The 25,578-nt window shown below is 36.6% G+C and overlaps 1 protein-coding gene across 1 annotated transcript in view; it reads right to left on the minus strand.

Moving 5' to 3' along the window:
- Nucleotides 1–796: 796 nt before the first annotated feature.
- The window catches only part of LOC120770632, a 46,422-nt gene continuing 21,640 nt past the window's right edge, over nt 797–25,578 (minus strand). The window contains exon 3 of the mRNA XM_040098234.1: nt 797–1,124. Within this exon, the coding sequence (XP_039954168.1) occupies nt 797–1,124 (328 nt within the window). The remainder of the gene's footprint in view (nt 1,125–25,578) is intronic.

The raw sequence follows: 25,578 nt of genomic DNA on the forward strand, positions 1-25,578 counted from the left end.
CGAGTTTAAAAAATTCCGGTAAAAATTGAAAAGCGTCCGTTCGCGGGTATAGTCTTTAATACAATAGCATTCTTTATTTCAACAGTTCATTAGTTAGCCTAAATCTTAACCTAACGGCTTAGACTAGAGGTAAGTATGTATACAAAAAAGGGGTAAGTATGTAGTTCTAATTCAATTCAGCATCTTAAGTTCATTGTAACAGATTATTCTAATACATAGGTAGTAGATTATGGTTAATTTGTATATTAGAGAAATTGTAAGTATTTTACATAATGTAAAAGATTTTATAATGTATACAAATATTTTAACAAATTTAGTTCTTAAAAAAGATTTTTTGAATTATAAAGTCGCATGACACAACACCGGCCACCTTGACAGGATCATGATCCTTCAACTTCGACAGGCAGCAGGGCGAGCTTGTGAATAGGGCGCTTAATGGTGCCTGCTTTGGTTGCCACGTCTGCCACTCGCACCTTTCCGTCTCGTCCTTCTACGGTTGCGGCGATTCGTCCTAGTGCCCACTACTGCGGTGGCGTGTTGTCTTCGTGGACGAGGACGAGATCGCCGGGCTGCAGGTTTCGTTTCGGGTGCAGCCCTTTGTTGCGCTCCTGAAGACTGGTAATGTACGTTTTGGACCACTGTCGCCAAAACTGTTCCTTGAGACAGCAAACAAGTTGCCATCTCTCGCAACAGCGAACTGGGTCCGTTGACACTTCTGCCGGTGGTAAGGCTCGGAGGGAGCACCCTATTAGTAGGTGTGCTGGAGTCAATGCTTCGCCGTCGTTGGGATCCTGGCTCAAAGGTGCGAGGAGCCGCGAGTGAGGGGATGGCCTCCACTGGCCAGCAGTGTTCCTAGCTCTTCGGCGGTGAGCAGCACGTTGCCCATTGCGCGCACGGCGAGGTGTTTGGCGGACTTCACTGCCGCCTCCCATAACCCGCCGAAGTGCGGCGCCCTCGATGGTATAAAGGCGAATTTGAACTCTTCTTCGGCGGCGAATTCCATTACTTCCGGAGACTGGGACAGAAACGCCTCTTTAAGTTCGCGCAACTTGCGATCGGCGCCGACGAAGTTCGTTGCGTTGTCGCTGTATATCATCTGTGGCATCCCTCGGCGACCAATGAACCTTTTTAGGGTGAGAATAAAGGAATTAGTTGATAAGTCAGAAACTAATTCTAAGTGTACTGCTTTAGACGTGAAACAAACGAAAACTGCGACATATGTTTTTACGGGTGGTCGACCGCGTATTTTTAATGTAGTATAAATTGGACCACAAAAATCTACGCCACATATAAGAAAGGGTCGTAGCGCTCGAAGTCTTTCAACTGGCAAGTTTCCCATTATTTGGGTTTGCAACTTCGGCTTATAATGAAAGCAGTGTGTACAGTTTCTATACGGTTCTACTGCATGCTTCTCTTCTTGCATTGATCAGCCATATGCGTTCTGGAAGAAGCGCAACCAACGCTTTTGCCCCTGCGTGGTGATTTCGAAAGTGCAGGAACCGTAAATAATTAATAACGAAGTGCGAATTCTTATTTAGTAATAATGGGAATTTGGCATCGTATGGGAGAGGTGCATTTAAAAGGCGACCTCCTACTCGGATTAATTTGAATGAAAGCGACGTATCCGAGTACTCATGCAAAAACGGATTGAGTGTTAATTGGCCATAAAGCGGGGTCTTCTAGGAGGAACTGTGGACCGCCAAACCATATTGAATTATTCAATTCATCTACGTTGCAACCCCGAGACACTTGATCAGCAGGATTTTGTTTTGTTGGCACATGTCGCCAATTTATATTGTCAGTCAATTCTTGGATTTCAGACACTCTATTTGCAACAAAGGTTTGTAATGACGATGGATGCGTTTTTACCCAATGCAATACGATTTCAGAGTCTGTCCAAAATATAATTTTTTCAAATTGTCGATTCAACATTGGCGCAATTCGTGACCATAATTTGGCAAGAAGATGTGCTGCCGAGAGCTCGAGACGCGGAAGAGACTTGGTCTTCAGCGGAGCCACTCTAGACTTTGCAGTAAGCAGCGTACATTTGACACCACTAGCAGATTGGCTTCGTATGTACATATATGCAGCATCCGTACGCTCTTAATGAAGCGTCGGAGAAGCCATGTATTTGGCAGATAGCACTCGACTCTAGATTTACGTATCGAGGAATGCTAATTGATGACAGCTGCAGTAGGTTGGCTTTGAAATTCTGCCAGCTAGTATCAAGGCGCAATGGAATCGACTCATCCCAATCTAGTTTTTGGATCCAAACCTCTTGCAATAAGATTTTTGCTTTGGTAACTAATGGGGCTAATAATATAAGAGGATCGAAAAGCCGAGCAGAGACTGATAGTATGTTTCGTTTAGTAGCTCGCAGATCATGAAAATTGGCATCCAAAACAAATCGAAACAAATCCTCTTTCGGCAACCAATGGATTCCTAGTGTTTTAGTTGAGTTTTTGTCATTGAAGCTTAATGACTTTTCAGTACAATTACTGTCGAAAAATTTAGGGTGGTTCGAAAACCACTTCGTTAAGGTGAATCCGGCCGACTTTAGTATTTTAATTACTTCACTTCTTGTAAGATCTAGAGACTCAAAATTTTCAGATCCTGTTAATAAGTCATCAACATAAAAGTCTCTTTTAATGGCCAATGAACCGAGTGGATATTTAGTTGTATTAGCATCGCTGAGCATTTGTAAACAAATCGAAAAATCTTAATTTGCTCTGAGGGATGCTCTCTCCACACAAAGAGCTGACAGTTTCTGCCTTCTTCATATATGATTATTTGGCGGTACATTTTAGTAATGTCTGCCGTTAAAGCGTACTTATGTAAACGAAAACGAAGAAGAGTTGAGTACAATTCTTCTTGGATGATTGGGCCATCAAAAGTTCATTTAATGAAATTTAAGAAGAAGTACGACTCAACGCATCAAGGACAACTCGTAATTTTGTTGTTGTGCTTTCGGACCTCAAAACATACTGATCCGAAATGAAATGGTGTGGTTCACTCGGGATCTTATTGTTCGTTGATCTCATGTGACCTAATGATCTATACTCATTCATGAAGTCCAGATTCATTTTACGAAAATCTGGATCTTTCAGTGTTTTTCTCTCCAGGGCCTGAAACCGCCGAACTGCGATTTCATAGGATTGACAGAGTAACTTACGGTCAGACTTAAAGGGCATTCTGACTTGAAACCTTCCTGAAGGTAATACTTCAGTTGTATTGACGAAAAATTGTTCACACTCATTTTGTTCAGGTGTGAATTTTTTGCCAATTGTTTCTGAAGGAAGTTCCTCTAGAACCCAGAATTTTTGGACTACTAAATCTATTGACGTTAAGTCTTCTTCAGTTTGGCATAATGTGCTATTTACTTCGGGAGGAGGACTAAGACTGCTGACATATCTACCAGAGAAACAATCCACCTCTCAAAAGGGTTTTCTGTGGCAGAATTCGGTTGATTAGGGCCATTTTAATTTTGACCGGCCGCTAACAAATCGAAAAAGGTTTCTGCCCCTAATGCCACATCGATCTTTTGAGATTTTTGGGTTCTGGATCCGCCAATTTAATACTGTGCTGGAATTTTCCGGCGCCATTAGTATTAATGGTATGGTCTGGATGATTAGCCGAAATGCATCGCATAATGCAGAATTCCGCCGAAAATTCATAATTATTTACGCGCGACTTAACAAATGCGCTTAATTTGGCCCTGACTTTTGTACTTGAATTTCCAATCCCTATAATATTTAAAGTCCTGTTTTGGCGTCGAATCCGCAGTTTTTGGGCCAAATCCTCCGTCATAAAGTTGACTTGACTTCCTGAGTCCAGCAAGGCTCTTGCGGGCAGGTATTCTCCACAGCTTGATCTCACCAGAATAACTGCTGTTGACAACATTACTCGATCAGGAAGACTTATTGTATGCATTGCGTGCGTAGTTGTTGTTGGTTGCGAATGAGATTCAGCAGCGAAGGATACAGGATACTGGTGCGGTAATTTGTGGTGGGACCAATTACACACGCGACATCGATCCGCTCTGCATTTGTATACCGTATGTCTCTTACGCAAACAATTTATGCATAAGGGCACCGATTTGACAAACTCAAATCTCTGTTGAACAGAGACATTTTTAAAAGTGGGGCAAGCTGTTAAATAGTGGTCCTTCGATTTACACTGCTGGCATGTCGGTTGTTTCGTATTCGCTGCATCTAAAGCGGACTTCGTTCCATTCATGTGAGGCTGCTTCACGTGGTTCGCGCTGGCTGCTGCTATGGGTCTCGCCCTCGAAGATGATTCGCCTTCAGCTGATAGGTACAGGTACCGTCTATTTAAGGTAGCTTCACAATCCTTCCACTATGGTAGCTTGTCGTAATCCAGCTGTTCTTCCCACTTTGATCGGGTGGTAGAGTCAACTTTTGTCATGACTATGTGAATAATTGTCGCATTTGTGATTTGTTTCTCATCGCCCAGCGATAGCAATGAGTCATATACAGCCGACACTTCATCAATCATCGCGCGCAATGAAGGGGCTGATGGCTTAGGGATAGTTGGCAGCTCAAAAAGTTTTGAAATCGTATTAAAAAAACCTTTTTGAGACTTGCCAACGCCTTCGGATAATTTTCATCCGACATTTGAAACGCCTTTACCGTGCCCAGAGCCTCCCCAGATAGACAATTTATTTATAATGGTTAAATTTTTCAATATCTGGGATGTTTGGATCATTGTGAACCAAACTCTCGAACAAACTCATGAAATTTTTAAATTCCGAATATTCTCCCTTGAATTTCAGCAAATTCATTTTTGGGAGCCTTGAGCTGTGAGATGTTACGAATGATGTTTCAGCAATAGATGTTCTATTTTTGGCCAAAATTGTTTCAATTATGGATTTTGTTTCTACAATGATGCCCTCTAACTCCCCTCGGGCCATGTCGTCTTCATCAATCTCTTCAATTTTAGATTGACATTTCATCAATTTCTCACTATGTGAGTTTAGTATATCCAGACGACATTCCAATTCGATTGGATCTAATGACATAGTCTTTTCTAGAAGACCCGTTTTTATGCGTAAAATGCTACTTTTCGCCACCGTCCTTTGACGCTTTAATGACTTTAAGTCGATCAACTCCTTACTTGGAGAGAGGTTGGCGATAGTTGGCTTTGGCTTGCTCATTTTGCTTGTTTAAATTAAATTTCCGGAACCAAACTATACAGTTTGGCAACAGATATATTAAGAATCGATAACGAAACGAAAAATATATGTATAGCGATTCCCAAATACACGAAAGCCAGACCAATAGCAATAAAGGTTGGCAACAAATATATTTGGAATCGGTAACGAAAACGAGAAAAAATTATATCGATTACTAAGTATACGAAAGCCAAACCCATGAAGTATGCAGAATGAGCAATAGCACAGTTGAACGTTCTTGAATTTTTTTTTTTTTTTATATCGAGAAAATTTTCCAAAAAACGGATTGTAAAACTTGATTTTGTTTAAAATTTAAATTTTTTTTTTTGTAATATATAAAATATCGCACCTTAATGTTCAACTAAAGAACGCTACCACTGCAAATCCCACGATCCCTCTTTCACTTATGTAGATGCATAGATGCATAAATGCATATGTATGTATGTACATATATATACGTATATGAATATTAAAATATGAGAATATATGCAATATGAAAATATACGTATGTGAAAAATTGTGAAAAGAGGGAGAGCCAAAAACTGAAAGCGTGCACTTGCTCCTTTTTTATACTCTCGCAACAATGTTGCTAAGGAGAGAATTATAGTTCCTAAAAGTCCTAAAACTAAAAGAGTCAGATATAGGGTTATATATACCAAAGTGATCAGGGTGACGAGTAGAGTCGAAATCCGGATGTCTGTCTGTCCGTCTGTCCGTCCGTCCGTGCAAGCTGTAGCTTGAGTAAAAAGTGAGATATCATGATGAAACTTGGTACACGTATTCCCTCCATAAGAAGGTTAAGTTCGAAGATGGGCAAAATCGGCCCACTGCCACGCCCACAAAATGGCGGAAACCGAAAACCTATAAAGTATCATAACTAAGCCATAAATAAAGATATTAAAGTGAAATTTGGCACAAAGGATCGCATTAGAGAGGGGCATATTTGGACGTAATTTTTTTGGAAAAGTGGGCGTGGCCCCGCCCCCTACTAAGTTTTTTGTACGTATCTCGGAAACTACTATAGCTATGTCAACCAAACTCTACAGAGTCGTTTTCTTCTGGCATTTCCATATACAGTACAAAAATGGAAGAAATCGGATAATAACCACGCCCACCTCCCATACAAAGGTTATGTTGAAAATCACTAAAAGTGCGTTAACGGACTAACAAAAAACGTCAGAAACACTAAATTTTACGGAAGAAATGGCAGAAGGAAGCAGCATCAAGGCTTTTTTTAAAAATTGAAAATGGGCGTGGCGTCGCCCACTTTATGGACCAAAAACCATATCTCAGGAACTACTAGACCGATTTCAATGAAATTCGGTACATAATATTTTCTTAACACCCTGATGACATGTACGAAATATAGGTGAAATCGGTTTACAACCACGCCTTCTTCCAATATAACGCTATTTTGAATTCCATCTGATGCCTTCTCTGTATAATACATATAGTACATTAGGAACCAATGATGACAGCGGAATAAAACTTTACAAAAATACGGTATTTGAAAAATATGTAAATGACGTATAATGAAATCTCGATTATCACTTTATCATGCGAGAGTATAAAATGTTCGGTGACACTCGAACTTAGCCCTTCCTTACTTGTTTTTTTTTACTTTTCGTTTTTATACTCTCGCATCAAAGTTGCTAAGGAGAGTATTATAGTTTTGTTCACATAATGGTTGTTTGTAAGTCCTAAAACTAAAAGAGTCAGATATAGGGTTATATATACCAAAGTGATCAGGGTGACGAGTAGAGTCGAAATCCGGATGTCTGTCTGTCCGTCTGCCCGTCCGTCTGTCCGTCCGTCCGTCCGTGCAAGCTGTAACTTGAGTAAAAATTGAGATATCATGATGAAACTTGGTACACGTATTCCCTCCATAAGAAGGTTAAGTTCGAAGATGGGCAAAATCGGCCCACTGCCACGCCCACAAAATGGCAGAAACCGAAAACCTATAAAGTGTCATAACTAAGCCATAAATAAAGATATTAAAGTGAAATTTGGCACAAAGAATCGCATTAGGGAGTGACATACTCGGACGTAATTTATTTGGAAAAGTGGGCGGTGCACCCGCCCCCTACTAAGTTTTTTGTACATATCTCGGAAACTACTACAGCTATGTCAACCAAACTCTACACAGTCGTTTTTTTCAGGCATCTCCATGTACAGTTCAAAAATGGAAGAAATCGGATAATAACCACGCCCACCTCCCATACAAAGGTTATGTTCAATATCACTAAAAGTGCGTTAACCGACTAACAAAAAACGTCAGAAACACTAAATTTTACGGAAGAAATGGCAGAAGGAAGCTGCACCCAGGCTTTTTTTAAATATTGAAAATGGGAGTGGCCTCGCCCACTTATGGACCAAAAACCATATCTCAGGAACTACTAGACCGATTTCAATGAAATTCGGTATATAATATTTTCTTAACACCCTGATGACATGTACGAAATATGGGTGAACTCGGTTTACAACCACGCCTTCTTCCAATATAACGCTATTTTGAATTCCATCTGATGCCTTTTCTGTATAATACGAGTATATACATTAGGAACCAATGATGATAGCGGAATAAAACTTTACACAAATACGGTATTTGAAAAATATGTAAATGACGTATAATGAAATCTCGATTATCACTTTATCATGCGAGAGTATAAAATGTTCGGTGACACCCGAACTTAGCCCTTCCTTACTTGTTTTTGTTTTTTTTATTCGCACCACTTTCAGTGATTCGCACTCGTTACCGGTTGTGAATGCATAGGCGGTTTGCCTGCGTTCACTTCCCTTTTGCACAGAATGCAGTTGCAGCTCATTCCCACGAAGCAGAGAATCTGGCGTCGACGTTAGCAGCGACGGTGTTGACGTTGACTTGGCAGCGGCGTGAATCGGCGTTGACGCAGCAGCAGTGGGACGATGGTGTTAACGTTGACTTGGCAGCGGCGAGAATCGGTGTTGACGCAGCAGCAGAGGGACGATGGTGTTGACGCAAGCCCTTTCGATACCGACGTGATGTTACTCCAAATAGCTGTTTAACGTTTTAAGGGCCAAAGTTATCGGTTTTTAATTTTACGGCACTTTTCTTTTAACGGGCTTGTACCTCTTTTCCGGAAATTTTTGGGGGCACTCGCGACACTCTTTTTATTTTGTTTAGGAACGGCACTTTATGTTTTTGGCGGTAGTTTTTAATAAATCTGCTTTACCGCAATTAATCTCATGCACTAACTGTGTAACCACCTTTAGCAGAAAAAATATAAATGCCTTTATTTTAACACTGCTTATGTTTTGACACTCCACTGTATTTGCAAAAATATGCCTGTTTAACCTAATTCACCACCTTTTGGTTTTGCTTCTTTCTTTTTCTTTCCTTGTGTTTGCGCACTATTGGACTGGTGAATTTTACCGCACGTATGTCATGTACATATGCATGTATTATATTTTCACCACACACTTCACAAAATGTTTCTCTCAATCTTTTTTCAGTTTTTAGTTTAGGTTAATTTGTATTTTATTTTCTTTTATGGTTGATTTTACAACTTCGTTTTTGTTCTCTTGTGTGTACTATGTCCATATGTCGCATATGTGCACTTTCCACTTAATTTTATATATGTATATATGTATATGCACAAAGTGTTATATTTTTCACAAACCACTGTTTTCTTCTTTTTTTTTTTTGATGTAATAATTTTTGTTTTTGAATTTATTATATGTATGTATGTATATTTTTTAATGTCTTTGTCCAGACATTTATTTTCAATATTTGTCACTTTGGTCACTTGCACTCGACCGAAACCGGAAGAAATGGGAAATTCGCAGGCAATTGCTCACGCGTTCGAAATTAAAATAATACGTTAAGTATTACTTTGAAATTCCTTTCGAAAATTAAATGCACTGAGTCCCTGCTCGGGCGCCATGAAAAAATCTTAAGCGTTTTTAAGATTAAAATTAAACACGTCGGACTCACTGAGATGCGCAACTACGAGCTAATTGCCTGTGCTAAGTTCGAGTTTAAAAAATTCCGGTAAAAATTGAAAAGCGTCCGTTCGCGGGTATAGTCTTTAATACAATAGCATTCTTTATTTCAACAGTTCATTAGTTAGCCTAAATCTTAACCTAACGGCTTAGACTAGAGGTAAGTATGTATACAAAAAAGGGGTAAGTATGTAGTTCTAATTCAATTCAGCATCTTAAGTTCATTGTAATAGATTATTCTAATACATAGGTAGTAGATTATGGTTATACTTGTATATTACAGAAATTGTAAGTATTTTACATAATGCAAAAGATTTTATAATGTATACAAATATTTAAACAAATTTAGTTCTTAAAAAAGATTTTTTGATTTATAAAGTCGCATGACGCAACAATCGTGTCCCCACGGTCTTCTTTTACCTTGTGTTTGTTGTATTTCGCAGCAATTTTGTTACGGCGGAGTGTCGACTGTATATTATATCGCCTGGTTGGTATGTTATAATTTGCCTCTTTTTATTATGATATTGAAGTAGTTAATATTGTTTTACTTCAAGTGTATTTTTGATGTCGGGATATTTTTCACGATTAAAAAAAACTTCTTCAGGTTTGTATCCTGTAGAGGAGTGCATTGTTCGATTATATTGGCGAACAGCGTTAAATATTTCTTCACCCGCCGCGGTACTATTTTGGGCGGCTAAACTCTGACATTGTACCGTGCAACCGTTCGACTTGAGCGTTGGAAGTTGAGTGATGCACTGGTGTTATTACGTGTGTAATATGTAGTCGGTTGTATACGCATCTTGCAGTGTTTGCGTTAAATACATTTTCGTTATCAGTCATGAGATATTTGGCGTTCGGGTACACTTGTGCTAGTACTTCTTCTACGTATTCATGACAGTTTATCTTTGTGTCTAGTTTTCGTAAGAAACAATATTTAGAGTACCTATCTATAGAGCTAAAATACTGCGTGTTATTGATATGGAGTATGTCCATTTGAATGTACTCTCCTGTTTGTGTTGGAATTGGTGTTTTTCCTATAGGTTGTCTATTTGGTTGTCGTTCGTACTTACATATGTTGTAGCCATATCCAGCAGTCTATTGATTCTTTTTATACTCTCGCAACAATGTTGCTAAGGAGAGTATTATAGTTTTGTTCACATAATGGTTGTTTGTAAGTCCTAAAACTAAAAGAGTCAGATATAGGGTTATATATACCAAAGTGATCAGGGTGACGAGTAGAGTCGAAATCCGGATGTCTGTCTGTCCGTCCGTCCGTCTGTCCGTCCGTCTGTCCGTCCGTCCGTCCGTGCAAGCTGTAACTTGAGTAAAAATTGAGATATCATTATGAAACTTGGTACACGTTTTCCTTGGCTCCATAAGAAGGTTAAGTTTGAAGATGGGCAAAATCGGACCACTGCCACGCCCACAAAATGGCGGAAACCGAAAACCTATAAAGTGTCATAACTAAGCCAAAAATAAAGATATTAAAGCGAAATTTGGCACAAAGGATCGCATTAAGGAGGGGCATATTTGAACGCAATTGCTTTGGAAAAGTGGGCGTGGCCCCGCCCCCTACTAAGTTTTTTGTACATATCTCCGAAACTACTACAGCTATGTCAACCAGACTCTACACAGTCGTTTTCTTTAAGTATTTCCATGTACAGTTCAAAAATGGAAGAAATCGGATAATAACCACGCCCACCTCCCATACAAAGGTTATGTTCAATATCACTAAAAGTGCGTTAACCGACTAACAAAAAACGTCAGAAACACTAAATTTTACGGAAGAAATTGCAGAATGAAGCTGCACCCAGGCTTTTTTTAAAAATTGAAAATGGGAGTGGCCTCGCCCACTTATGGACCAAAAACCATATCTCAGGAACTACTAGACCGATTTCAATGAAATTCGGTATATAATATTTTCTTAACACCCTGATGACATGTACGAAATATGGGTGAAATCGGTTTACAACCACGCCATCTTCCAATATAACGCTATTTTAAATTCCATCTGATGCCTTCTCTGTATAATACGAGTATATACATTAGTAACCAATGATGATAGCGGAATAAAACTTTACACAAATACGGTATTTGAAAAATATGTAAATGACGTATAATGAAATCTCGATTATCACTTTACCATGCGAGAGTATAAAATGTTCGGTGACATCCGAACTTAGCCCTTCCTTACTTGTTTACACATTTCTTTAATGTTAGGCCAGAAATGAGTTAATAGTATTTCCTGTGTGTTATTTTTGTAATTTCTATGGGCACGTTTGTGTACTTGTGTAATTATTTCGATTTGCTCGTTTCTAGAAGTGACATCAATAAGCTGATTTTGAGCTAATACAAAAGTATAGTTTGGGAAAGCCGCGACGATTTGATTTTTTAAATGGAAAATTATTTCGTCATCTATTTTCAATGCATTAGTGATATTTAGCGTTATTGTGTCTTTTACTTTAGTTTATAAATCTGCTGTGTCTTTGAAATATATTGTATGTCTACGTTGAGAAGGAAATATTGTTTGGGTGATTATTTCATTTCTTTCATTATCTTGCGATAGTATTATTTGATTTTTAAATGATCTAAGAGGTTGTTTAACTTTTTTAATAATATCGTTTGATGAACTTTTTTGTGAATGGTCTGAGCAACTAGTATTAGTATTAATTTGTTGCCTAGAAAGAGCATCGGCTACGACATTTTGGTGTCCTGGTTTGTAAACTAATTTTGCACCATATTCTTCAATCAAATTTTTCCACCTTTTTAATTTTGAGTTGGGATTTCTTTCGGAAATAGAAAAAAATAATGATTGATGGTCTGTAATATGGTAATATTTGCTTTACCGTACAAATAGTTACTGAGTTTTTGTAGGGACCACACTATTGCTAGTAGTTCCTTTTCATTGGTGCTATAGTTTTGTTCCGTTGAATTCAATGTACGTGAGATGAATGCAATCGGCTGACGGTTTTGTGATAAAACTGCTCCAAAAGCAAAATTACTTGCATCTGTTGTTAAAATAAATGGTTTGGAGAAATCTGGTTGGAAAAGTTCAGCCTGTTCTTGCAATGCGTTTTTTATTTTATTTAAAGCTTCTATTGCAGCATCATCCAGAATTATGAGTACTTTAGCGCTTTGATTTTTTTTACCATTCCTAACTCTCCTCTTAAATGAATTGTTAGTGGCTTCGTGAGTTTAGCAAAATCTTTCACAAATTTCCTGTAATAACTGGCAAGTCCTAGGAAAGATCTTAGTTCTTTTAAATTTTTTGGTTGAGGGTAGTTTTTTATAGTGTCAATTTTCTGAGGATCAACTGTTATTTTGTTATGTTTTATGATATGCCCAAGGTATTCGACTGAATCTTGAAAAAAGGTTGACTTTTCGTCAGAAATCTTCATGTTTGCATTATGTAATGCATTAATTATTATTTTAATGTGTTCCATATGTTTTTCTAGTGTGGAAGAATATATTAATACGTCATCAATATAGACATATGCAAATTTACCAATGTATTCTCTAAGAATGTCGTCGACGCATCGTTGAAATATGGATGGAGCATTCTTTAGATCGAATGGCATCCTAATAAATTCATACTTTGCACCGTTGACAGAAAATGCTGTCTTTTCTCGATCAGATTGTTTAATTAAGATTTGGTGAAACCCAGATTCCAAATCAATTGTGGAAAAAATTTTTGCTTTTCCCAAATTTTGTATTGTCATATTAATGTCTGGTATAGGATATCTGTCAGTAATCGTATGAACAGTATTAACTGTTATTTTGTGACTTTCTGCGAAAGAATCCCGTAGGTAAATTTGTTTTATAATACAATTGTCATTTCCATAATTTAAGTTCTTAAGTTTTCGACTCAAAGAGACGAACAGTTGGAAAACACGAAGAAATTGACAGGTGGAGGACAAACTTTCAAAAAATATAAAAAAGGTTGTACCAATCTGCAAAAAAAGACAATTGTCAGATGGGTTTGCGCACGCAATTTACATTTTATGCACTTTGAAATTAAGAAAGTTATTGCCAACATTTAGCTTTTTTGTAAAGATAACAGTTTACCATTTTGGTTTAAAAATGCGTGGTTGGCTCAAATAAATACCAGCGGGGAAGCCAAATTTTCATAGATGTGTTTCGAAACACGTATTTTTTTAACATTTCTTCCGACCAATCGAAAAGGTTGAGCAATCGACAAATTGTGTGAGACCCTAAGTGAAAAAATTAGCTTACAGTCAAATGTTAATGCAATATTGAATGTTTTCTGGCTCCATTAATTCCATTAATTCCTACTGGTGTCTCTCTTTAACAATAGGTCACATGACGATCTAGCAACATTATATTGTGCCCAGTATCAACAGTTTCCAGAACTACTACTGAATTTTAACGACCTTCGCGAAATTCGTCTTGGAGTGATCTATAATTTTGAATGATTTCACACCTTCGATAAACACTTGTCCTTGATTAAACTTCATCGCCGAAAACTGAATTAAGTTCCACGTCGAAAATTGTAAAAATTGTTGTTTGAAATCGTAGTGCAAGTTAAAAGGTTCTGAGTATCTATAACAACAAAAATATCATACTTTGCGATAAAGCTGTGAGTTGCCAGACTGCAATACCAGGGTTTCCAAATCGCAAAATTTAAAAGTCAAGCTACGTATATTTGCAAACCTTGTTTTATAATAAGACAGTTTATTATGAAATGGGAAAGCGATTTAGGTATAAATTCAGCAATAATTGTCAAAAAGATCAATTCTAAAAAAAATGTTGTCGTAGTGAAAATTACACGTCTAAACTAACACCCATTATATGAGCTTAAAGAATTTGATAATATCCTTGAATCTGTAATGGTTGTCGTTTCTACGCCTTTAACTGCCGCTGGTATTTGGCTGTAATTTTGTTATTTTCCTTAAAATAATTTCAATAAATTCAAATACATCGTAAATTACATTAAACTAAAAGTTATTACGAAAAGGAGAAAGAAAATAAAATAAAATGCGCAACAATTTAATTTCATTCAAAACTTAATTCCAATGTTAACTCGCCCACAATCAGCATCCACTAATAGAGCGTAGCAGCAAAAGTAAATATCAGAGTGCTAAAAACCCATTAAAATAAGTGACAAAATGAAACCTGACGCATCAAAAGCAAAGCTTAAGAGCAAGGAGATCAACAATAAAAGTACAAATTATGAGGGTCGAAGCCACCACAGTGTGATGGTATTTAGCTGAAGAGAATATTCAGCGTCAAAGTGCCGACTGGTGTTCAACATTTTTATGTCTCCTAAGACTTATGTATGTTTAAGGGTATCTACAAGTGCCCACAAAAAAATATGTACCTGCAATGGTCCCTATTCACAGCACATAGCTCTCCTCTTGTAATCACATTCATGCGTTGATAGTAAATAGCATAAAAAGCTGTTGGTTAGCGTTTAGTACAGAGTGAGCTAAGGATAGTTTGTGTGTGGTGGAGTGCTACAACTCGCGCTTAAACAAATCCTAATCGATCCAGACATCGTCGTTATAAAGTTAACTACCTAAAGGTATACAGTATGCTTATTGGCTGGAACTTTCGCATCATTTTGGAATGACATAAAAACTCGTCATCTACATTTATACGTCTTTAATTTTTTTAATTTATTTCAGAACCTTTCTATTTATTAATTATTTATTGCATCAAATTTTGTAATCTCTCTAAAATATGGTATGTATCGTTTTCACTTAGGCTACTAGTTACGATCCCTATTTATATTCTATAGTACAACGGATTTCCACTTGTATTTTGAACTGTAATATTTCTTAACCGACCGACTCAACGCTGTAGACGAGAGCCATAACATCTTACTTATGTTCACACCCGTGTACGTAGAAAGAAAACAATTAGCAAAATCTGGATAATACAAATCAAAAACTGAATGCAAAATAGAATACGGCATACGGCGTACTTAAGAACAAAACTTAAAGCTGCGTTGCTTTCTAATGAAGTCTTACAGCACATTCCCCTGTTGCATGATTTTTGGGCCTAATATCCCTAATCTAGTGAATCTGTGGTTTTGAGTTAAAGTCTATTAAAGTTCACCGTATTAAGATCTGACTGAAAATAGCTAAGAATCAGATTTGTTTTAAATATACGTTTCTTAATAAACATAACGATTATTATATAGTCTGGGTTTACTTCCTCTACCTTTAAAACTTTTTTTAGGAATAACGATTAAAATCTAAGAAGCACCTTGTGTTAAAGTGAGAACTTAATACTCACCTAAAGGGTCATGAAAACTATTATTAAATTAATAAAATTCATGCAAGCAAAAAAGGGTACACTACAATTATTTCAAATGAAGAACTCGCTTAAAAGTACGATAATTCTAAATTAATTAATTATGCGACAAAACAACTGCGAAAGTTTCATGAACTAAATGTTGCATAACTTTTACGGGCTTAATAAGATTTTGAAATAAAATATAACAATCACAGTTTTCATAGTAATACTATTATACAGGGGAAGTGCAAGGCGAGCTGTTCATTTCAACTATATTCTGAGCCTAAGGCATCTTTATTTATATGCTCTCATTTCACTTTATTGCTAATGATATTATTTCAGGGTTCCACCAAATACTCATTCTCTATAAAGTTTGTAAAATTAATTCGACACCTCAACTTGCACTTGCAATCAAATCAATCCAAACATATCCAAGTTGATTTCCTTTTCGCAAACGCCTCCTTAATTTTTAGTTTTTGACATAGAATTTTCCTTCTTCATAAACCGTGCCTAAATTATGTATATTTTCCCATGTATGTAAGTATATAACATTGGGTCTGCGGAATTTTTTTTTTAACATAAAAAGCACTCGTACAAGTGATTTGTACATTCGAGGTTGCTCATACAACATGGTGTACGATGTTAATGCAATACTTTTCACACTTTACGCTTTTTAGACCATCTAACCAGGTTCATGGGAGATGGGCATTACTTTTAATAATGTTTTTAAATATATTTTTTTTAAAAAATGTTAGCTTTGAAAAAACAACAAATATCGTTAGAGGCCCAATAAATAACAGTTTTGTGGACGATGTGAATGACAGCTAAACCTTTTTTATTTACACTGTTGTTATGTCTTGCACAAACCATGTTCGAGAAAAAATCCAAGTCCAAGTATAATTTTCGGCTGCGCTTCATACGAGCCAGAGTATATATTTCCTGATCCTTACTTTTATCAATTCTTCTTAGATTTTTTTGTGGTTCTGAAGTATTTTAGACTCCGTCTACTAAGCCCTTGTGTTGGTTACTTTTATTTAATTCAAGCCAACTAATTGATTTCTCAACCTAATCTCGTATCAAGAGTCAAGTTGGCACGTGGACGAGTTATCTCAAACACTAACCAAAGTAATTTCACTTTTCTAGAATGAAGAGTTGCCCAGAATAAATTGTTGAAAACTGCAACAAGTGTTTTGAAGTCACGAGTATAGGAAAATAAGAAAACAGTAAGTAGAAGGCCCAAGTTCGACAAAAATTAAAAATTAAACGAGAGTTTAATTAAGCGTTAGTGAAAGCGTTAAGGTGCAGCTTGAAGTGTTCGGAAATTTCACTTTCCAAACTTCCAGTGTCCTTTAGCACATAGATTCACACGCCGTGCAAACACGCGTGACTTCTAAGAAAATAAAAAATTCAGTGGAAATTGGTTTTCTCAATACCCTTTTTTCTCACACAGGTTAGCAAATCACATTTTCTTTCTTTCTGGTTCCGTCGTAAATATACAGTCCCTCCAAGCTGGCCTGAATCAAACTGTGGGGTAAATACTGTTAAATTGTTGTGCAGCTGTTGTACATCACAAGTTTTGGTGGACCTTTTTGATGAATTTCTTGATTTTAATTGGCGAACCCATCGTACTATGTGGAGTTGTTGTTTTCACTTTGAAATGTTCTTTCTTATTTATTTGCTCTTCTTAGCGAGTTTGTTTGCAAAGCAATAAGCTGCGAGATTTTGTAATAACTTGACAGTTTCATTGCGTTGTTTGTAAATGTTTTATTTGCTCTTCTAATTGTGACTTAAGTACTTAAGGGAGACGTTAAAACTGTCTAGTGTGGCTAGAGTTCTGTAACGAATTTTGTTTGCAACTTGTTCGCAAATTACGAACGAGGTTACATAACTTCGAATATGAATGATTATTTTTCACTTGGAGTTCAAGAATAAAGATGCAGAAAATGTGACTTAAACAATTTGCTAGAGGCTTTACGAAAATGTTGAATCACTTTGACATTTCATTGAAATATTACTACATGTGATTTGAGTAATTTCTTCTAGAGGTCTTATTTCATTGGCATAAATGTTGTAGTATTTTGAGGTAACCGCAGCAGTGATTATTGTCTCACAAGAACCATATAGGAGTAATATTATCCTGACATTAATTTTCTATGTGTAACTGGGCAATATCGGACATTTTGTGATACTACATATAACAATTTAACTAAGAAAACGTCTTGTCCTGCTTAAAATATATTCTAGTGTAAGAAAGATTAAAGTCGGGTTAAAGCATAGTCCCGTATAATTAATGTAAGAAATTTCAAAGTTTCGATTTATTTTATAACAAATATATCAGTAAATATATGCAGTACATCATGTTTTGATGCCACAAATAGATAAGATCATCAGTATTAGCCGTGGCTCTCATATAAAAATATATGAATTTAAACTACCAGTTTGCTTATACCACATATGCACGATATTTTAGCAAAATTTTGTGAACATATATATAATATATTAGATTGTCAAATATCTCCCTTCTTATTTTTTGGTCTTTATTCAATGTTTTATAAAAAGTGTCACAGTGAACGGATTTAGTTCAAATATGCGCAGTTTCGTTCGATAATCTGTTTCTATCTAGACGGCAACTTCATTATACCCTCTTTGTAGAAGCCCTCCCTCTTATTTGCGAAGAACTCGGACAGCCACTTTTCACAAGAATTTTGAGTTCAACCTTACATCAACAAGGACTTTCGCCATGGACAGGAACAGGTGGTAATCACTTGGCGCTAGGTTTGGGCTGTATGGTGGATGCGATAAAACCTCCCATCTGAGCTCCCATAGCTTCTAACGAGTCATCAACAAAGTGTGTGGTCTGGCGTTGTCCTGGTGGAACACTACACCCTTTCTGTTGGCCAATTCCGGACGCTTCTGGTCGATCGCTTGCTTCAAGCCAGTTGTTCCCAGTAGATTGTAGAATTAAGTGTCTGGCCATATGGGAGCAGCTCATATTGGATGACTTCCTTCCAATCCAACCAAACACACAGCAAAACCTTCGTGCCCGTCAATCCAGGCTTGGCCCCTGTTAGGGATGATTCACTTGATATTGTCGTATGAGATCCATTTTTCGTCGATAGTCACCATCCGCTTAAAAATGGCTGGAATTCGTTCTGTTTCAGCAGCATATCGCAGGCGCTGACACCGTCAATAAGGTTTTTTGCGCCAAATCTCACGGCACCCAAATTTCAAGCTTTTTTGTGTATCCAGCCTCCTGCAGATGTTTTAAAATGACACATGTCGGTCTAACTCGATGTTTTCCATGATTTGATCGGTATTCATCGCCACAGGCCTTCCGCCGGCTGGCTTATCCATGCCAGTGCGAAGTGATAGAGTACCAACCCCCAAAACACCATTAATCTCACTGAACGTTTCTATAGCGAATTTGCCTTTAACGAAGAAAAAATTTAAAAAATAGCGAATTTCGGCGTTAGTGAACTCCATGTTTACACGTTTATAACTGGTTTTTTTTTACTCTCGCAACAAAGTTGCTATAGAGAGTATTATAGTTTTGTTCACATAACGGTGGTTTGTAAGTCCTAAAACTAAAAGAGTCAGATATAGGGTTATATATACCAAAGTGATCAGGGTGAAAAGTAGAGTTGAAATCCGGATGTCTGTCTGTCCGTGAAACATGGGGGACAATAAACGGCGGACAAAGTAATGTCACCTTGCTTTGTCTGGACGCATATTGATGCTGCTTGCAGATAATTCTTAGCAGTTCCAGGTAAACAATGGTGTTTAATGCGACGCCTGATTAAGATACCAGTTCCACCATGCGCCTTTCCATCTGGATGATTCGTACAATAGAAGATATATCCCGGTACATTAAAGTAGTATTTGTTAGTTAGGTGAGTTTCTGCAAGGAGCATTATATCAATTTCCTTGTCGTTGAGAAATTTTGGCAGCTCTAGTTTATGGCGAGGTATACCATTTGCATTCCATAAAACAATTTTAAGCGAGGTCATTATTTTGAACTTTGGTTAGCAAGCAGTTGCAGCAGTGTGTTTTGATTTCGCATAAGTTCTTGCATGCTATGTTGCATTGACGCTATCATTGATTCGATATTCGATTGACTACCGGATTGAACGTGGGGCTGTTGTCCTTGCGGCTCAATAAGACTCGCTGTTATTGTGGTTGTGGGTTTTCCTAGGCCTGATTTTAGGACGTTTGCAAACGATACGCCCTTGACGGCTATCAACCTTGGTTGATCCGATTTTTTAGCTCCATGTAGACTGGACGTCTTCTGCAGTTTGCTGTGTGGTTTCCACCGCAGTTCCCACACTTTTTGGCATTTGGGTATTTTTTGTTTGACGTGCAAGTGGCAGAATCATGCAACTCTCCACAAGCTACACACACTGCGCGAAGTGTGCAGTAAGACCTGGTGTGACCATACTCTTGGCAATTGGTGCATTGTACTGGGCCGTTTCTTTTATGCGGTTCCTCCACAATGATCCTACGATGTAGCAAATATTGTAGTTTGTAAATGGGGTGAACACAATTTTTTCCAAGTTGTTTGTTTTCTGGTTCAACTTTGAACATAGGCTGTGGAATTTTGTTTTTATAAAAAATATTTGCAACATTTTTGGGGGTAAAGCCGTGATATTTAAGTACTTCGTGGATTTCCATGGGTTCAACACTTGGCTCAATACCTTTAATAACAACTTGCAGGCCTCTCGCACTTTTAAGTTGATAAGTGTAAAATTTAATCTTTTTCTCATTCAGGTATTTGAACAATGTACGAAAGTTCTGCTTGGAGTATATTTGGTTTCTCAAATGTTTCCCTTCGACAGCGGAACTATATGAAAGTTATTATTGCCGATAAGTTGTGTAAATATTTTCACGAGAGCACCAGAGTTTTCCTCTCTTACGTATATTGGCGGTGGTTTGGGGTTAGTGACTTTTGTAGGACTTTCAGGAGTTTTGTTATTCTCACCGTCAACGTTGTCACTTAAAAGCGCAAATCGGTTTGTGTTTAATGGCTCAGTTGCATTTCCTCGGTTGATTTTTTGCTTAGCGTTTTCTGGGTTTTGCGGACTAAGTTTACACTTGATGGTAATGTACCGATCCATTCCGGTCTGTATAGCCACTTTTTGAGGTGTTTGGGTTAACTTATGTTGCGCTTTGCTTTTGTTGCCGGAGTCAGAGCATGCACCGACCTCAACTTGTACAACATTAGCCATAACGAGCTCTGCCGTTGGAATCGTTGACATTGAAGAAGATCGGAATTTTAAATTTGGAGGGGGTTGAAGGGTGGACGATGAGTAACTGTTAAACACAATATCCAAACTAATCATGCAAAGCGTCGCTTTGTAGGTTATGTCAATACCTTTTAAAGATGTATAGTATTGGCAGATATGAGCTCTGTGGTGCTTTATACAAAGCCGCGAAATTCAAAAGACAAAAAGGCGGAGATATTTGACAACCTAATATTACAGTATAATGCGGAAAATATGAGAGATCGGTCCTTGAATTATCAAAGCTCCCATGTCATCTTAGTTAACACAGGATAAGTACTTAAACATAATAGGTTGTCAAAAAAGTCTTGCGGCATGTTCGCTAGTTGGCGCTGAAAGCGCGTAGTTCTAGTTTTATTCGTCCCATCGGGTCAAGCTGTACCTTTTGGAAAGCTCTTTTCACGCGCTAACACGTGTTTGATTGATTCGTTTCTTTTAAGTCGTTCGTGAGCTATGGCGTCGCAAACATGGAGCAAAATAAAAAGAAAATAGGGCATATTTTACAGTACTACTACGATAAAGGCAAAAATGCATCTCAAGCCGCCAGTAAAATTTGTGCAGTTTATGGACCCGATACAGTTTCCATTTCCACCGCACAACGATGGTTTCAACGTTTCCGTTCTGGTGTAGAGGTGGTCGAAGATGCACCACGCTCGGAAAATTGCGATAAAATCGCTGAATTGGTCGAAAGAGACCGGCATAGTAGCAGCCGTAGCATCGATCAAGAGCTGGGCATGAGTCATCAAAAATTCATTTCAATTTCAATACAAAAAAAAAAAAATATCAATAAATATACCGCAAGACTTTTTGACAACCCATTATATTGCCTTCAAGTGAGGTTTTAAAAAGCATTGAAGCGGGTTCTTAAGTAAAATAAAAACCAGTAGAATTATCCTTTCTACATCAGCAGCTAGCTTCCTTACGATTTAATCTTCACATCTCAATGAATGACATAGATGTTATTAAGCAAAATACAAAAAATATCTATACCAATCTACTATATATAACATTTTCGAGATAAAAACTTTTTTTGCATACACACATTTTCTGAACCCTGGCAAAATCAAGCGAAAGTTAAAAAGGTTACAAACTGTTGGCCGTTGCATATGAGTGACATATTGAGGACGCGCAGCATTTGGTGAATGAAGAGGAATTTAATAAACTGCACCAAAAGAGGTCATATGCTCGGTTTTTTGTTTAAGTTTATTTGCAGTTTTTGATATACGATTTCTTTTTGATTAATTCCGATTCATATGAGTTTTGTAAAGTTTTTCCTACAACTGATTGTGGAATGCATAGTTGCGAAAAGTTTTGGAGTAATTTAAATATTGTGTAGTATATACGACGCCAAAAATGTTTTATTTGCACTGCATCACTATCAGCGCATAAGCACATATTGAAAATTTCGTATATGCATTCCATGTGATTTTTACTTCCTATACTATATATGTGGCAGTCCATTCGGTGTAAACGATGTTAACGTGTTTTCTTGTTTGACGGTTATGTTAACATTTTAAATGTATGTTAAATATTACTCTTCCTCTATAATTAGTAAGAGATCTCTCTATAAAATACTTTATTTGAATCAAAATACTGAAAGGAAATGCTACGTTGACTTCGCTTGTCATATTTCTTGTAATATTTCCGTTGTGGATACATTGTTTACTACATCCTTTGCCACATCCTAGAAAAAGCACAAAAAAGGGCTTACATATAGGTAAAATATTCGGTGAAAATTGTATCCACTTCGTAATATTGGACAGTCCTTATAAAAAACAAATATTAGAATTGACTTCATAAAATAGTTTTGACAGCAAATAATATAAAAGTTTGTTCACAACATTTGAGTGCGATTTGAAATTGACAGTGCTTTTTGCTCTGAATTATTTAATTCTACACCTTATGCATGTTTCTTACTTATTATTAAGTATTATAAAATTCTTCTAGAGAAACATATTTATATCCTAGTTTCCATTTCTCATTAATTGCTGTGGAAGACTTCTATGAATAAATATTTCTTCCCTAGACAAAATTATATTTAACTGAATGATATTTTACTTGTATACTTCAATCAGCATCTTATTATACTCTCGCAACAAAGTTGCTAAAGAGAGTATAATCGTTTTGTTCACATAACGGTTGTTTGTAAGTCCTAAAACTAAAAGAGTCAGATATAGGGTTATATATACCAAAGTGATCAGGGTGACGAGTAGAGTCGAAATCCGGATGTCTGTCTGTCCGTCCGTCCGTCTGTCCGTCTGTCCGTCCGTGCAAGCTGTAACTTGAGTAAAAATTGAGATATCATGATGAAACTTGGTACACGTATTCCTTGGCTCCTTAAGAAGGTTAAGTTCGAAGATGGGCAAAATCGGCATACTGCCACGCCCACAAAATGGCGGAAACCAAAAACCTATAAAGTGTTATAACTAAGCCATAAATAAAGATATTAAAGTAAAATTTGGCACAAAGGATCGCATTAGGGAGGGGCATATGTGGACGCAATTTTTTTGGAAATTGACTGTATTTGTTGTACATATCTCGGAAGCTACTATAGCTATGTCAACCAAACTCTACAGACTTGTTTGCTTTAGGTATTTCCATATACAGTTCAAAAATGGAAGAAATCGGATAATAACCACGCCCACTTCCCATACAAAGGTTATGTTGAAAATCACTAAAAGTGCGTTAACCGACTAACAAAAACATCAGAAACACTCAATTTTACGGAAGAAATGGCAGAAGGAAACTGCCACCAGGCTTTTTTTAAAAGTTGAAAATGGGCGTGGCGTCGCCCACTTATGAACCAAAAACCATATCTCAGGAACTACTAAACCAATTTCAATGAAATTCGGTATGTAATATTTTCTTAACACCCTGATGACATGTACGAAATATGGGTGAAATCGGTTTACAACCACGCCTTCTTCCAATATAACGCTATTTTGAATTCCATCTGATGCCTTTTCTGTGTAATATATACATACATTAGGCACCAATGATGATAGCGGAATAAAACTTTACACAAATACGGTATTTGAAAAATATGTAAATGACGTATAATGAAATCTCGATTGTCACTTTATCATGCGAGAGTATAAAATGTTCGGGGACACCCGAACTTAGCCCTTCCTTACTTGTTTTTGTTATTTTCGGTCGTTACTTTCTTAAACATGTTTAATAAGGTATTACTTAAAAAATTAAAAACAAAATTACAAAAATAATAAAAAACATTAAACAGGTGGCAAGTTCCCGTAGCAAGCAGTCTCGTTAGCTAAAAGAACTTTGCTACCCAAAACATAATATTTTTCACCTAATTTTCTATATGTTTTGAACTTTTATAAAAGTAGCAGCAATCTTAAATGATTGCTTACATGTTGGAAATTAATTATTGGTATTAAAAACATATACATTTGTTGAATATTATTGAATTTATAATTAGAATTGGAATTTAAAATATTCAATATTTCTACTTGATCATTTTGATGAGCGCGTATTATATCTTTTATTTCTTGCTCGTGATTGGTGGTATTATGATTATATTGAATTAAATGTGGACCATTTATTTTTAATCCATTCCACATATGTTCGTTATCTATTATTATATTACCGTGATCCAAGATTTGTATTGAAGGATTATTTTCTTGAATTACATTCCATAGAGCCTTTTGTTTAGTTAATAATCGGATAGTACAATTGTCTTTCGGCTCTTCTTTGCAAATATTTGTTCCTATATAATTTTTACAATTTGATATGTTAGTAAATTCGTTATTGCATTTTGCAACTCTTTTCTTAAGTTCATATTTTCCGTGTTTGAAAGCTAATGGTGTTAAATTATACATTTTGCATTTATTTTTCATTATTGGGTACTTGTAAATTGTAATAATGGCGTTATTAAATATACATATGTGAACATTCTAATGTATTTATTATTGGAATATCATAAATTTCGTTTTTTATGATTTCTTCTACTTCTTTAATATTAAGTGTTCCTGAATAAAAACTGCTTGTTTTTGCAAAATTGATTGTGTTTGTGATCGTTTCTAATTCTTTATATACTTCAGTAATAACTAAATCATCGGCTACTGATTGTGGATCCATTGTTTCTAAAATCTTTTCGAATCGAGAATTAATTTGTCGTTGTTGGTTATTATTCTCAATGAGTTGATTGAGTCCTGTCTTTATCTCTATTAGATCATCGTGATCTGGTGTTCTTGTTATAAATTTTAAAACTGAACCTAAAAAATTAATGGCACGTTTTGCACGATGTGCAGATGGTAGCAGTTGAACTTTAAGAGTTTCTACTTCGAATTATATTGGTTTTTCCTTAAGGTCTCGTAGAGTGCTAATATTTTAGATATGTTCGTTATGTGGTAAAGATAAGCAGAATTATTGTAAGTGCATACTGCATCTGTTTCAGTAAGTATATATTTTTTGTTCATGAGATCTGTAATTCTATCGGAATTTCCGAATGAAATTACACGAGAAAATATTATTAGTCCTATGTTTGCGGGTTGCATTGTGTGCTTTGTTTACGAATGCTGTCTTTATGTATGACTTTCCCCCTCTCTATTAAGATCGTTGAAAAAATCTTAAGCGTTTTTAAGATTAAAATTAAACACGTCGGACTCACTGAGATGCGCAACTACGAGCTAATTGCCTGTGCTAAGTTCGAGTTTAAAAAATTCCGGTAAAAATTGAAAAGCGTCCGTTCGCGGGTATAGTCTTTAATACAATAGCATTCTTTATTTCAACAGTTCATTAGTTAGCCTAAATCTTAACCTAACGGCTTAGACTAGAGGTAAGTATGTATACAAAAAAGGGGTAAGTATGTAGTTCTAATTCAATTCAGCATCTTAAGTTCATTGTAACAGA

Source organism: Bactrocera tryoni, chromosome 3 (genome assembly GCF_016617805.1).
Source record: "Bactrocera tryoni isolate S06 chromosome 3, CSIRO_BtryS06_freeze2, whole genome shotgun sequence".
Classification (NCBI taxonomy): Eukaryota; Metazoa; Arthropoda; class Insecta; order Diptera; family Tephritidae; genus Bactrocera; species Bactrocera tryoni.